Here is a 12,874-nt window from a genome sequence, read left to right as displayed (position 1 = left end):
TTACGGAGCTGGTTGTGAGCTTATTTTTTGCGTAACAAGTTGCTCTTTTTATTGGTATCATTTTGGTGCTTTGTAAAGCAATTTGATAAAAAGTTTTAATTTTTGGCAAGTTTTTGGGGTTTTTTTTTTACCACGTTCACCGAGCGGGTCCAATTATGATTAGGATTTATTGTACAGATTGTTACGGACGCAGCGATACCAAATAAGTGGGGGGTTTTCGTGATTTAGTGGTTTTTATACTTTATTACTTGTGTAAAGGGAAATGTGGTGTTTGGGGGGACTTTCACTTTCTTTTATTATTTATTTTTATTGTAAAAAACGTTTATTTATTTATTTTTACTTTTTTTACAGGTAATGACATCTAAGCTTGAACAAGTGATCTTCTGATCACTTGTTCAAGCTTTTATACAGGTTACACAGTGCAATACAGATGTATTGCACTGTGTAATGTAAGACACTGAGCATGCTGCGCATGCCCAGTGTCTTACAGCCGGGTCCTGCCAGGAGGCAGGGACCCGGCTTCCGGACGAAGATCTCGCAGCCCCGGGCACCGGCAGTCCCGGGGCTGCGATCGGAGCAGCGGACCCCCCCGGTAAGCGCCGCGGGGGGGTCCGATTCAACTTCTATTAGATTTAAATGCCTCTGACACGCCGCGGTCAGCGCGACCGCGGCGTGTTAGGGGTTAACACCCGCGATCGGAGAAATCTCCGATCGCGGGTGTTAGAGGCGGGTGTCGGCTATAATATATAGCTGACACCCGCAGCTTCTGGCCCCGGCTCCGTTCAGGAGCCGGGGCCAGAAGCTTGACGTAATAATACTGCATTTTGCGGGAACGCACCTCCCGCCATGCAGTACTATTACGTCAAATGTCAGGAAGGGGTTAAACAGGGTCCATGAACAAAATCCTTCCTTTGCACCTGTCCTGTATCAGGTGCAGATTTGCGCCTAAAAAGTCGCAAAAATAAGCAAAAAAAGTGATATATAAGTGAAAAGTCGCACGGAACATCTGAAAAATAAAGATACATAAGGCACAAGGTGCAGACCCAGGTGTACTGGAGAAACGACAGCTAAAGTCGCAGTGAAAAGTCGCAAAAACGACAAAAGTCGTTATGATATACTCACTACGAGTCCAGTCTTCAGCACTGTGGTCGATACGTGATTTAGGAGGACCCTAGTTTTTAGTCATGTATTGCACAGGGGTCTATACCACTGAAATACAATAATATCTGCTAGATTTATAGATAATCAAAATCCCTTGTTCTCCCCTGAAGTCCTTCAGTTAAACTTATATACACATTAATAAATAGGAGATGTTTTTCTGTAGCTTGCACCTGACACGTATCGTAAAATCTGGACTAGATACATGTTGAACGTATACACAAGAGTGAACGCCTCTGGTATCTGTCACTTCACAGACACAGAGCAGAGCAGGGAAAGTCAGGAGCGCCAGGATGTTATTACTTGAATCATTCCACAATTACGGCGGGAGAGACGGTTATTATATGAATGTTTGAAAATTCCCGCAGCGACACACCTAGGAGTGCGAGCGACGTGACACGGCATGTGCAGTGCAATCCCTGTATGATCCATAGACCATTGTATTCAGCAGCCCGAGGCTCCATGGGAAGGGCTGAGAGGAACAGAAGCCAAATGTGGGGAAAAGATCCATACGTTCTCTGTGTAAGATGATGACACCATGAGCTGTAGCTGACAATGAGACTGTTCCCATGTCTGTAAAATGTAGACATCTGAAGATCACATTACAATATCAGAACACGATCAGTATAGAGATGAGCAGAACCACATAAACCAGCACTACATGCACTTTTATCAGGTCTTTGGTAGGACAAACCCTATTGTGACAATCAGTATGCTGAAGAAGAAATGGAAATCTTAAGATAAGTCAAATAATTTTCTGCGGATTATAGTTAGGACTTTTGTCAGTGATGGGAATTTTTGCCCAAACTACAACGTATACCCACTTATTTATCGTATAGTGCCAATTCAGGAATTTAAGCAGTAACTTATTCCTCCCTGCTCTGTCAGTTTCCAATTGTATTGGCGTCCTGGGGACACCAACGCAGTCGAAAGGAGGAGGACACATTTGTGTTATTAATGTGGCTGCCTTCCAGGGTCCTCTGAGCAGGAAGAATCAGGGTGCCTGTAGAGGGACCTCCAATGATAGTTTAGCCCTGTGTAGTCCTGTGCACACCTCCTTGCTCCATCTGCAGTCCCAGGCAGCCAAGGATGTGTTCCTGGTCTTCATTAGGCCGCAGGAGGAGTCCTTGAATTCAGTCTGGATAACTCTGTGCTGGGGTGACAGTCTGAGTGCCCACAGAAAAGGCTCTGAGTGCCACCCGTGCCATAGGTTTGTCACCACTGAACTATGTTGTGGAATATGCTATGGATAATTTGTGCAATACTAGACAGACTCAGGGCTGAAACACGTAACCATGCTTGGTCTCTGAATGACAGGCCATGAAGAGGGTGGATTGCACCGACCTACCATGGTGCTGGGAAGTGGACTCATAGGGGGTCATTTACTAAGGTCCCGAATCGCGTTTTTACGGCGATTTACCCAAATTTTCTGCTTTGCGCCGATTTTCCCTGAATTGCCCCGGGTTTTTGGCGCACGCGATCGGATTGTGGCACAACCGCGGCAGCGTGCACGCGACGGAAATCGGGGGTGTGGCCGAACGAAAACCCGACGGATTCGGAGAAACCGCCGCATTTAAAAAAAAAAAAAAAAAGTGTTGCTTGACACGCGCTTACCTGCACCCGGCCCGGCTTGGTGTACTTCAGTGCATTCCGATGAACTTCAGCGCAGCAGCGACACCTGGTGGACGTCGGAGGAACTACCTTAGTGAATCGCCGGAAGACCCGAATCCTCCACACAGAACGCGCCGCTGGATCGCGAATGGACCGGGTAAGTAAATCTGCCCCATAGTGTTATATAATGGAAGGAGTCCCAATGACAATACAGCTCTGTTGTCCAGAGGTTTCACGAATAACTCCTTGGATCATATATCACTACTGTATGATGCTCAGAGTTCCATCCACGGCAAAGTCTGTGAAATCTGTCCACTGCACAGATTGAGCAAAGTTGAGTATTTTAGGCCTTCTATATCTTACCTGTGTATAACCTATAGCATTGCCCAGATCGGTTCCTCCCACTGCGTCCGGCTCTTTGATTGGCTGATGCTTGTGAAACAGGAACTATAACCAGGGATTCCACAGCGCGCTTGGGGTCGTATGCTCGCAGCTTAACAAATCCGCAGTCTATAACAAAGGCGATCCCATTTATAGTGATGGACGTCTCTGCAATGTTTGTGGCCACAACTACCTAAGAGAAGAGAAAATTATATAGAGGATTTAGAGGACATAACTAGAGCACAGGTGATAAACAGATATTCAGTGTGGGTCTGACCAATGAAACCTCAAATGAATATATAGACTCCCTCAGTTTCCTATTTTAATGAGCAATGACTTGACTAAGGCTACATTCACACAACCGTTGCGGGACGTATATATGTCCCTCACAGGCCGGCAATGAGCGCATGGAACGGTACGTAGCGGTACAGAGAAATATGGTGCAGCACACGTGTGGTGCCGTACCGCTCCGTACCAGGGAAAAAGATAGGACATGTCCTATCTCTCCCCATATTACAGCGCCGTGCGCCATGCATCTCAATTGAGAGGGGCATGGGGCGAGCAGCTCTCACCCCCTTATCCTCTCCCGTGTGCAGACTTGTGCCCATGTGTTATACATTAGTGTTTTATAATTCCACTTTAAGGGGGAGGTGAACCGGTCCACATATCACTGTAGGAGCAATGGAGGACTAAAACGAGATATGAATGTAACCTTAACACAGGGATTACATTCTAGTAGATGAGGGAGGTCCCAGATTTAACACCTTGATATAGACATATATGTTTGGGAATATCTGTACCTTTCTGACACTGTGGGGGGCTCTCTCAAACACCTTCATCTGTTCTGATGCTGGGAGTCCAGCGTACATGGGTAGGACACGTAGATGCTTCTTCATGCCTGAGCGAGCCAGAATACGGGCCTGTTCCACCAACATGGACACCACACTTTCCACTTCTTCCTGATAAAGGTACATAAAGAAGAATGTAGACTTTTACATTGGGAGCAGACAATAGCATTAATATCTTTCATCAATAGCTATGACCATTGAGCCCATTAGTATTCATAAGATTTCTGAAATCACTACTATAAAGCCAGACTACAGGCTTTTTCTGCCAGGTTCATCTACCATCCCTCAATTTCTCCATACAAGGGTCATAGAGATGTGTAAAACTGCCATGGCTGATAATGGTCATTGACATGTGATCAATATTTAATATCATTCACGTGAATGGCCTGTTAAGTATTATGTGGAGTAGCAGTAACAGTCCTCCAGAGCGAGAGATGCTCATAATGATCAAGAGGTGAGAATCTGGAGCAGCAGACGCTCATCTAATATGTATGTTTTTTTTTTCAAATAGACAACCCCTTTGAGAAAACTTTCCCTAACTTAGCAATAAATTGGATGTGAGGCCAGTGACCAACTTTATTGGTGCATTAAAGCGACCTTGTGTTTAAACTGGACAACCCTCTCAAAGGAAACCATCTAAACTATTGAAAAAATATATATAAAAAGAGGTTGGCCACTAGCTCTAAACTTTACCATGGTAAATACAAGACCCTAGTGGGGTCACCTGTATATTACTATTCGATTTGTGTAAAGCTGCAGGGACCATGTGGTAATTGGACCCACCCGCAGCAGGACATGGGAACCATTTGGGGGCCCCATTGATGTCTATGACGCCCGGTCACACGTCCCACCGCACCATGACTGTGCAAGGCCCTGCGATGCTCTATGGAGAGGGGAAGGGTGAGCAGCGCTCATCCCTCTTCCTCTCCATCGCTCTGACGTGTGCCCGTCCTGCCATAGGCACATATTCATGTGAATGTACCTTAAGTTCTATACGGAGGACTTCATCAGGGTCTTGTACTTACGCTGGTAAAGTTAAGTGATGGTGGCAAACCCCTTTAAGTAACGTGGTAAATGTAATTGTTTTTTCAATTTTTCATATATTATTACTTGGCCTGTAAGGAAAGCGAGAATGTCCCCTTCCATATCACTCTGGTGGATCTTCATGGCGGTCTGTACAGTGGACTTCAAGTAATCTGGAACCGGGCTGGAAGAGGAAAAGCATACCCAAAAAACATAGCAGATCCATAGCAGTGTTCAGGAAAGAGAAAATATTGACACAAATGGAGACATAAAATCTGAGCTACACAAATAGGAAGTCAGCAGTAATAGTAAGAACTCGTGTCTTTAAAGGGATTCAGAGAAATTACAACCCCTTTAACACAGTAATGTAATATACTGGCAAAGCTACATCTTATATTGCATAAAGAAACATCTCATTTTTACAGATTATGTCCATGTAGATGATAGACTAGACTCATCTATAGCCGGGCACTTCTACTATAGACAATCTCTCTCTAGTGATGCTCACCTCTGTGTATAGAATATATCTACAGGGAACGTCCTCCCCTCCACTGTTAAGATAGCGCACGTGTCTCTACTAGGGTCATTACTGTCATTCTGATTGAAGAAAACCTTGAATTTCTGAGTGAATAAAGTCAGACATGTTACATATAAATAAGACCCGGAGGGGAAGAAGTACTATATAATCCTGCACAAAACTCTACCAAGCTTTACCTCTGCATCCAGTGTGGCCGATGCAACGATCAGTCTCAGGTCTCCTCTTTTCTTCTGAATCTGCAAATAAGAGATAAAAATGAATATGTCATATAAAATACGGGTTCATCCATAAGTAACTTCATTGAGGCTCAGCAAAATAAATCAGAGACCATTGCTCTTGGATGGAGACCCATGATTATAGCTACTTCGTTAAAGAACATCTACCACCAGGATGAAGGACTGTACAACAAGAACACTGACATACTGGCGTGTGCCCCCTGTGGCAGGATCTGCTCTTCTTTTAGCTTGTTATGCCCTGGTTTTAACAAAACAAGGCTTTTAAAATTATGCAAATGAGGGTGTTAATGGAGCTTGAAGCCCCACAGACTCATTTGCATAGTCTTTAAAGCCTTTTGTTTCTTAAAAACAAGGGCATAGGAAGAGCGGATCCTGCCAGAGTGATCACACACCAGTATGTCAGTGTGCTTGGTTTACAATCTTTCATCCTGGTGGAAGACGTCCTTTAAACATCTTATATGTCATGAAGGTAGGTCAGGAGATTTCGGAGGTCACATTCACACACTGCATTCAAATTGCATTAAGAAACATGGTGGAGCTACTCCAAAACATAAATGTGTTTAGACCTAAACATTTACAATCGGGAACGAGCAAAGAGAGTTTTGCATTGTAACCTGTTAAACACAAATTGCTGGTTTATGAGTGTTTAGGTCATCTGCGGTTACTTTTAAGTGTACTGATAGCACCTGGTTCCATGTCCTCCACCGCTCTTTGTGTATGTCAGAGTCTAAATTATACATTCAATATCATTTATCTGAAACCGTTTCAGCCCTCTCTCTCACAGCATTCAGTGTATGTGCAGGAACGGGAGAAGAGGATGCAACAGGGAGCTGTGAACTTATTGGTATAGAAGAGGATGACCCATATCATTACACACCAGTTTACCAAGGACAAGGCACAACCCTCTATGCAGTGTTTCTTTTTTCTCACTTAAACTTTGGCCCCTTGCACATGAGGGTCGTACCTCAGCGTAGTATATGGTCTGGTACCAAAGGGAGGCAGAGGTGAGCACCCCTCCCCTCTCCATAGGAAACCAGGCAGCCACGCCGGAACTACAGTGAAACATAGGATATTCCCATGTGGCTTGTGCTAACCGTATTAAAATAGTATGGTACAAATAGCAGATGGCTGTGTGCCAGGGCCCTTTCCCTGTTGTTTCAATGGAGCAGCTTCCGATTCTCTGATCAGCAATGATGTCAATGACTGCTGTAGCATTGTCCAACAGCATAACTGCAGAGACGTTTTTGCTCATCTCCAGATAAAGAGCACCAGAGCTGTGCTACTGGAAGAGGCGAGTAATACCAAATTTTACTGTCCTTCAGAATACTCCAGTAAATCACACTGGGGTGAAACCACTTACTTACCTTTTTCAGAAGGCCAATGGCGATGTCAGTGTACAGTGTCCGTTCATGAGCCTCATCCAACATCAGTACACTGCAAGAGAAGATAGGGTTATGCTGCTCCTGCTGAGACAAGAAAGTCTAAAGTATAACAGATAAATCATCCTCATCTTGCACAGTATATAGTACATAATGTAGGGTAACAAGTATGCGGTCTATAGATTGACTATTTTCAATGCCACAGTGCCATATATGTGATATTATATACAGCACCTACCTGTATCTGGTGAGCAATGGATCTGACATCATTTCACGGACAAGCATACCATCAGTCAGAAACTAGTGGAGTAAGCACACAACATATAGAGCTATACAGAAGTCTTAACAAGGTGTAATAAATAAGTCCTAACTGAAAACACAGTGTATGTAAAGGTAGAGGAAATCTACCATGATAAACAAGGGACACTCACTCACACAACCGTAATTCGGGCCGTAATCTATCCCCCCAATTTACAGCCCCCATTGAGGTTTATGGCACCCGTTTGCGGTGAGCACACACCTCATTTGAGCAGTTTTGCGGCTGGGCCACTCTTCTTTCAATGGAAATGGGGGTGGGAGTTTGGGAGTGAGTTGTGCTCACTACCCCTCCCTTCTTCACCCGACCCTGTGCTCGCCTGGGATGCGGTCCGGGCAAACACACAGTCACGTGAGTCCTTACTCATAGATCCAAGCATGGGTGACTGTGGTAAACCATGGCCTCCTTCCTTCTAAAATCAACTTTTAAAATTATGCTTATGAAGCAGAAGGGCTCTGGGAGTGTTAACAGAGGCCCCTCCGTTCAGTAGCTTCACCTGTGAAGCTACAGCATAGGGGGGCTCTGGCAATACTCCCCTAGAGCACTTCTGGCTCATTAGCATAATAATAAAAGTAGATATTAGAAGGAAGGAGGCCATGGATAACAAACATAAGAAGATACCACAGTCACGGTGCCTGGGTCTATAAGTAAGTGGCCCTGGTTTATCATGATGGACTTTGATGGTCGAGTTCCTTTGAAGTCAGAATCTGCAAAGAGATTCCTGCTCCTCTAGGATATGAAAGAGGGAGAAATGTGCTATATGGCTTTAAATGACATGAAGTAAGGCTACATGCACATCAACATTTGCTGTACTCAGGCCTCAAACAACAGATCCATTGTCCGTTTTGCGGTCCGTATGTCATCGGTGTGTGATCCTTGTACGTAATCCGTTTTTAGCGGATCAGCAAAAAATACTGAAGGATGGAAAATAACCTATTAAACCTGCCTGATCTTACCTTGATACGTGTAGTCTGGGGATCAGTACAATCATCAAATCGGATACAGTAACCCACTTCGTGCCCCAGTAAGGCTCCACGTTCTTCTGCCACTCTTCCTGCCACCTGGACAAGACATTAGAGGAACATTTACTTTACCACGGCACAGTGCAGGCTAAATACACAACATTTATCTCCAGAGCAACATTTATCACCAGAGCTAGTACTAAGGATGACACACAAGCCTTTCAAACAGTATCAGTGCCCTAAGCAAATGAACATAATCGAAATCCATACAGTAGGTTCTGACAGCGCTGTCATTATTGGACCCTGTGGTCTTAAAGCTCTACAAGATGAGTCTGATGACTTTTGCAAGAGGAGATGTCCTGCTCTTGTGTGTTTTGTGGTCAGGTGTTCTCCTGTTCTAAACATGGTTGCCAGAACATGATGTGTATCTTCAAAAAGAGTTTATTGGGGTTTACCGAAACTGCTGCAACCCTGCGAGGTTGAGTCACGCCAACAACTCTCCCTTCTGCGGTCCATCCAGCTTCTGTTAGGTACTGAAACAAAGGACAATACATTCATTACAAGGCAGGAGGATAAAGATAAGATATATGCAGGGTCACAAAAACACATAGAGGTGATACAATTTTCCCACAAGGCAGATATAACAATTGAGTAGTTGAATTTCAACAATCTTTTTATTCTGAGGGAAAATAAGCCACCACCAAAGGCGTGAACCGATCAGACCTTCTTGATGGAAACAAGAGATATGATTTTAGTAGTTTTCCTTTCATTCAAATATACCAAGAAAATCCATCATGATATACCATGGACATTACTGATAGATCCAGGGACCGTGACTGTAGGAATCTTCTTATATGTGTTATCCATGGCCTCCTTCCTTCTAAAATCAACTTTTACAATTATGCTAATGAGTCTGAAATGCTACTAGGGGGAGTTACTAGAGCCCTTTCACTGTTGCACTGTCTCACCCTCCCCCCTGCACTCTTGGCATTTCCCCCCCAAATATACCTCATGAAAGCTCACTGCAGCAGCACACAGTGGGAGGGAAATGCAGGGGGAGAAGGGGGAATCCTGTTTCAGCACAGTGTAACTGCCTGTAAAGCTGCAGCACGGAGGGGCTCTGGTAAAACCTCCCTCACCAGAATATGATTGTAAAAGTTAATTTTAAAAATAAAGGAGGCCAAGGATAACACCTATAAGAAGATTACCACAGTCACGGTGCCTGGATCTAGAGTGTCCCTGGTTTATCATGCTTGACATTGATGGTAGATTTTCTTTAAGGATTCAACATAACAGCGAATCTTTCTTCTCAAGTGTATGACTTACCTGTGGTATTTGGGTGCTTTTCCCACATCCGGTTTCTCCAATAATCACCACAGTTTGGTAATTTTCCACCAAGTAGAGGATGTGATTTCTGAGCTGTGAATAGAAAGACAATAAAATATGTAACAAAATATTCTAGAAACTATAAATAAAATGCAAGTAACAATGAGCATGACAGAGCCGGGATTTACCTTAAATACTGGGAGTTTCTGCCTCTGCTGTTCAATGGAAAGAGAAGCGTGAGGATTATAGATGACGGAGGACACCTCGGCATTGCCCTGTCTCTCCTCCGCAAGGCTCGCTCCGGGGCCTTCAGTTCCTGCAACGTACAGGGAGACACCAGGTTCTTCTTACAAATGTTGTCCCATAAACACTACTTATCCCCTTTCCAACCACAAGAAACCCAATGAAAACAAGAACAGAGGTCCTTTGTCCCCCAGAGAGTCGTCCATCAACTCTAAAGGACTCTCAAAAATAGTGGAACACAGAACATATCCATAGGGATCTACAATCCCTACTATGAGGGAGCTTACACCTGTAACAATAATCCTAAATTCTTTAAATGGCAATGGCTAGTACGTACATGGAAACAAGGTCCAGGATTTAGAGGAGGATTCCATAAATCACAGAGCATACCCTGGACAGAATTTGTGGACTGACTACAGTGCCAGAGACGAGTCCTAATGCATCATTGGGATATTTATATGTAATTGTATTTATAGTTGCGCGCTGTACCGTGGGAAAGATGGGACTGATTGTAATATAGACAATGTCTCATCCTCTGCACTGTGGTCACTCCGTGACACAGACCACTGCATGATCCATGATTCACAGACCAACCACAGTCACCTGAAAAAGCCCTCACTACAACTTTTATGGCCATTGCACAGGACACAGGACTTAGTTCAGCCCAACTAAGAGAGGTATCAGGACCAGGACAGCAGGGACTGTGTAGTGCAGTTCAGTTTCCCCATGCTTTATATGTCCGTAAATGGGGTCTGACCTATGTAGAGCTGAGGTGCAGTCCCAGATGCTTCTGCTACAGTTCTACTGCACTACTGTGCAGTTTTGGAGTCAGAGTTTGGAGTACAGCTCATTGTTAGCCCCCTGGAAGTAGCATCCCTATCCAATATATTTGTGACCTGTCCTAAGGAAATCAAATGGAAAACTACTCCACTCTAACATAACTTTGAAAACTGCTATTATACAGCAGTACAACTATCCTTATAATATCCCCCCATGCTTGTAAAGTTTTCCGGTCCATACATAAAGTTAACTCACAATCTATACAAAAATGACTTCATGTGAGTTCGTTCATCGGCTTTCCTTTGAGCCGAGTCCGGTATATTCATGTTCTTCCAGCTCATTCCCCCCTCCTCCAGAGATGCTGGCTGTGTGTGACTCGCTGAAGAGAATTCCTGGATGAGAGACCTGATTTCTCTTCAGCGAGTCACGCACAGACAAGGAATCTCTCATTCCTGAAGGAAGGGGGAATGAGGTAGCTAATACGAGCAGAGAAAGCATGCCCCTTGCCAATCAGGAAGCTGGAGGCAGGAATTACATGAATATGCATAGATGGTGAGTCAGCTTTCCAAACGGACAGGCATGGGGAGGAACAACAAAAGGATAGTTGTACGGTATAGTGGTAAAATTTTGTGGTTCGGCGCTGAGCTCATACACAGGGCCATAAAAAGCAAACCCATGTAAGAGCCCTTGTGTACAGGGAGCCCAAATGTGTGGCCCTCAACCACTAGGAGGATGTAGGTCCCTTGGCCCTTGCAGTTCCACCTCCTTAGTGAAGTCTATGATAGTTATGGAAAAAAATCATATGTCTCCTCTCATCTCGAAACTTGCAGAATTATGAATGCAGCTCTGGGTGACGATACAGCCTATACCTGAATGTATAACATAAGACCTCTACTTTCTATGTGCTGTGTATATGTGTATATAACACATGTGGATTCGCTGTGTATTCTAATTTGTCTTTGTTGTAAATTTTGCAGAGAATTTCTCCTCCCTGATTGACAGACTAAAGACTGTGAGCCTAATCTGCATCACACACATCCTCCATTATCACATTACATTGGGCCAGGGGATGAGCTCTAGTGAAGGTGCATTTGCCTAGAGCGACCAATTACATCTCTTCTTTCATAATGCAACCTGCAATAGGAAAATAAAAGCCGATCACTGATTGGTTGCTGCACTGTTGAGGCCCATAGAACAAATAATGCAATCTGAGCTGAGCCTGCAGGGCCACCGTATCTGCCCTGGAGGGTAATAAAGCTGTGTAAGGTGGCAGTACGTATACCAGGTTACTTGTTGGACCAAAACACAACGTTTTACCCCCGTCTACCCCCCTATTTTACCACAGCCCATCTTACCCGGTTTCCAGAATCGCACCGGTCCCACGGGCGCCGCCATTTTTGTTTTGGGCTCGCCAAGAGCACGTCTGAGGAAGTGAGCATGCGCGGAGGCAGCAGACGGGCTTGATTGATGGTCGCCATGGTTTCCTTCCGGCTTTTTGGAGAGATCGCAAATACAGTAACCGAGTAAGAGACCGGAGAGTGTGCGAGACATGGGGAGCAGGGCGGAGGGAGGACGGAGGGGAACAGCGAGGGAGATGGCGGATACCGGCTGCAGCACAGCGAGAGGAGAGGCGGGAGGAGGGGGCGCGGAAAGGGGAGGGGAATGGCGGGACCGGGGATCTGCAGGGCTAGGGGGGCACCAGCTGCGGATCACACTGTGCCAACCATCAATGCCAGACACATAGCTGCCCTCTATATGTGCCAGCTATACATCCCCTATAGAAGTGCCCCGGGACAGTGTGCCCAATATATACATCCCCTATAGAAGGGCCCATTATACATGTCCCGGGGCAGTGTGCCAAATATATACATCCCCTATAGAAGTGCCCATTATACATGTCCCGGGGCAGTGTGCCAAATATATACATCCCCCATGGAAGTGTCCCGGGACAGTGTGCCAAATATATACATCCCCTATAGAAGTGCCCATTATACATGTCCCGGGACAGTGTGCCAAATATATACATCCCCTATAGAAGTGCCCATTATACATGTCCCCAGGCAGTGTGCCAAA

General features: G+C 44.9%; 1 protein-coding gene across 1 annotated transcript in view; it reads right to left on the bottom strand.

Annotated features, from left to right (window-relative positions):
* The window catches only part of DHX35 (DEAH-box helicase 35), a 35,691-nt gene extending 23,260 nt beyond the window's left edge, over positions 1 to 12,431 (bottom strand). The window contains exons 1-12 of the mRNA XM_072112159.1: positions 12,157 to 12,431; positions 9,967 to 10,094; positions 9,779 to 9,871; positions 8,908 to 8,985; positions 8,447 to 8,551; positions 7,413 to 7,474; positions 7,160 to 7,229; positions 5,736 to 5,795; positions 5,530 to 5,642; positions 5,109 to 5,205; positions 3,951 to 4,109; positions 3,133 to 3,343 (exon numbers count right to left, since the gene is read on the bottom strand). Coding sequence (XP_071968260.1) covers positions 3,133 to 3,343; positions 3,951 to 4,109; positions 5,109 to 5,205; positions 5,530 to 5,642; positions 5,736 to 5,795; positions 7,160 to 7,229; positions 7,413 to 7,474; positions 8,447 to 8,551; positions 8,908 to 8,985; positions 9,779 to 9,871; positions 9,967 to 10,094; positions 12,157 to 12,352 — 1,372 coding nt within the window. The 5' untranslated portion in view covers positions 12,353 to 12,431. The remainder of the gene's footprint in view (positions 1 to 3,132; positions 3,344 to 3,950; positions 4,110 to 5,108; positions 5,206 to 5,529; positions 5,643 to 5,735; positions 5,796 to 7,159; positions 7,230 to 7,412; positions 7,475 to 8,446; positions 8,552 to 8,907; positions 8,986 to 9,778; positions 9,872 to 9,966; positions 10,095 to 12,156) is intronic.
* Between the last annotated feature and the right edge of the window lie 443 nt (positions 12,432 to 12,874).

This window comes from Engystomops pustulosus, chromosome 6 (genome assembly GCF_040894005.1).
Source record: "Engystomops pustulosus chromosome 6, aEngPut4.maternal, whole genome shotgun sequence".
Classification (NCBI taxonomy): Eukaryota; Metazoa; Chordata; class Amphibia; order Anura; family Leptodactylidae; genus Engystomops; species Engystomops pustulosus.
This window is presented reverse-complemented; position numbering and strand designations above follow the sequence as displayed.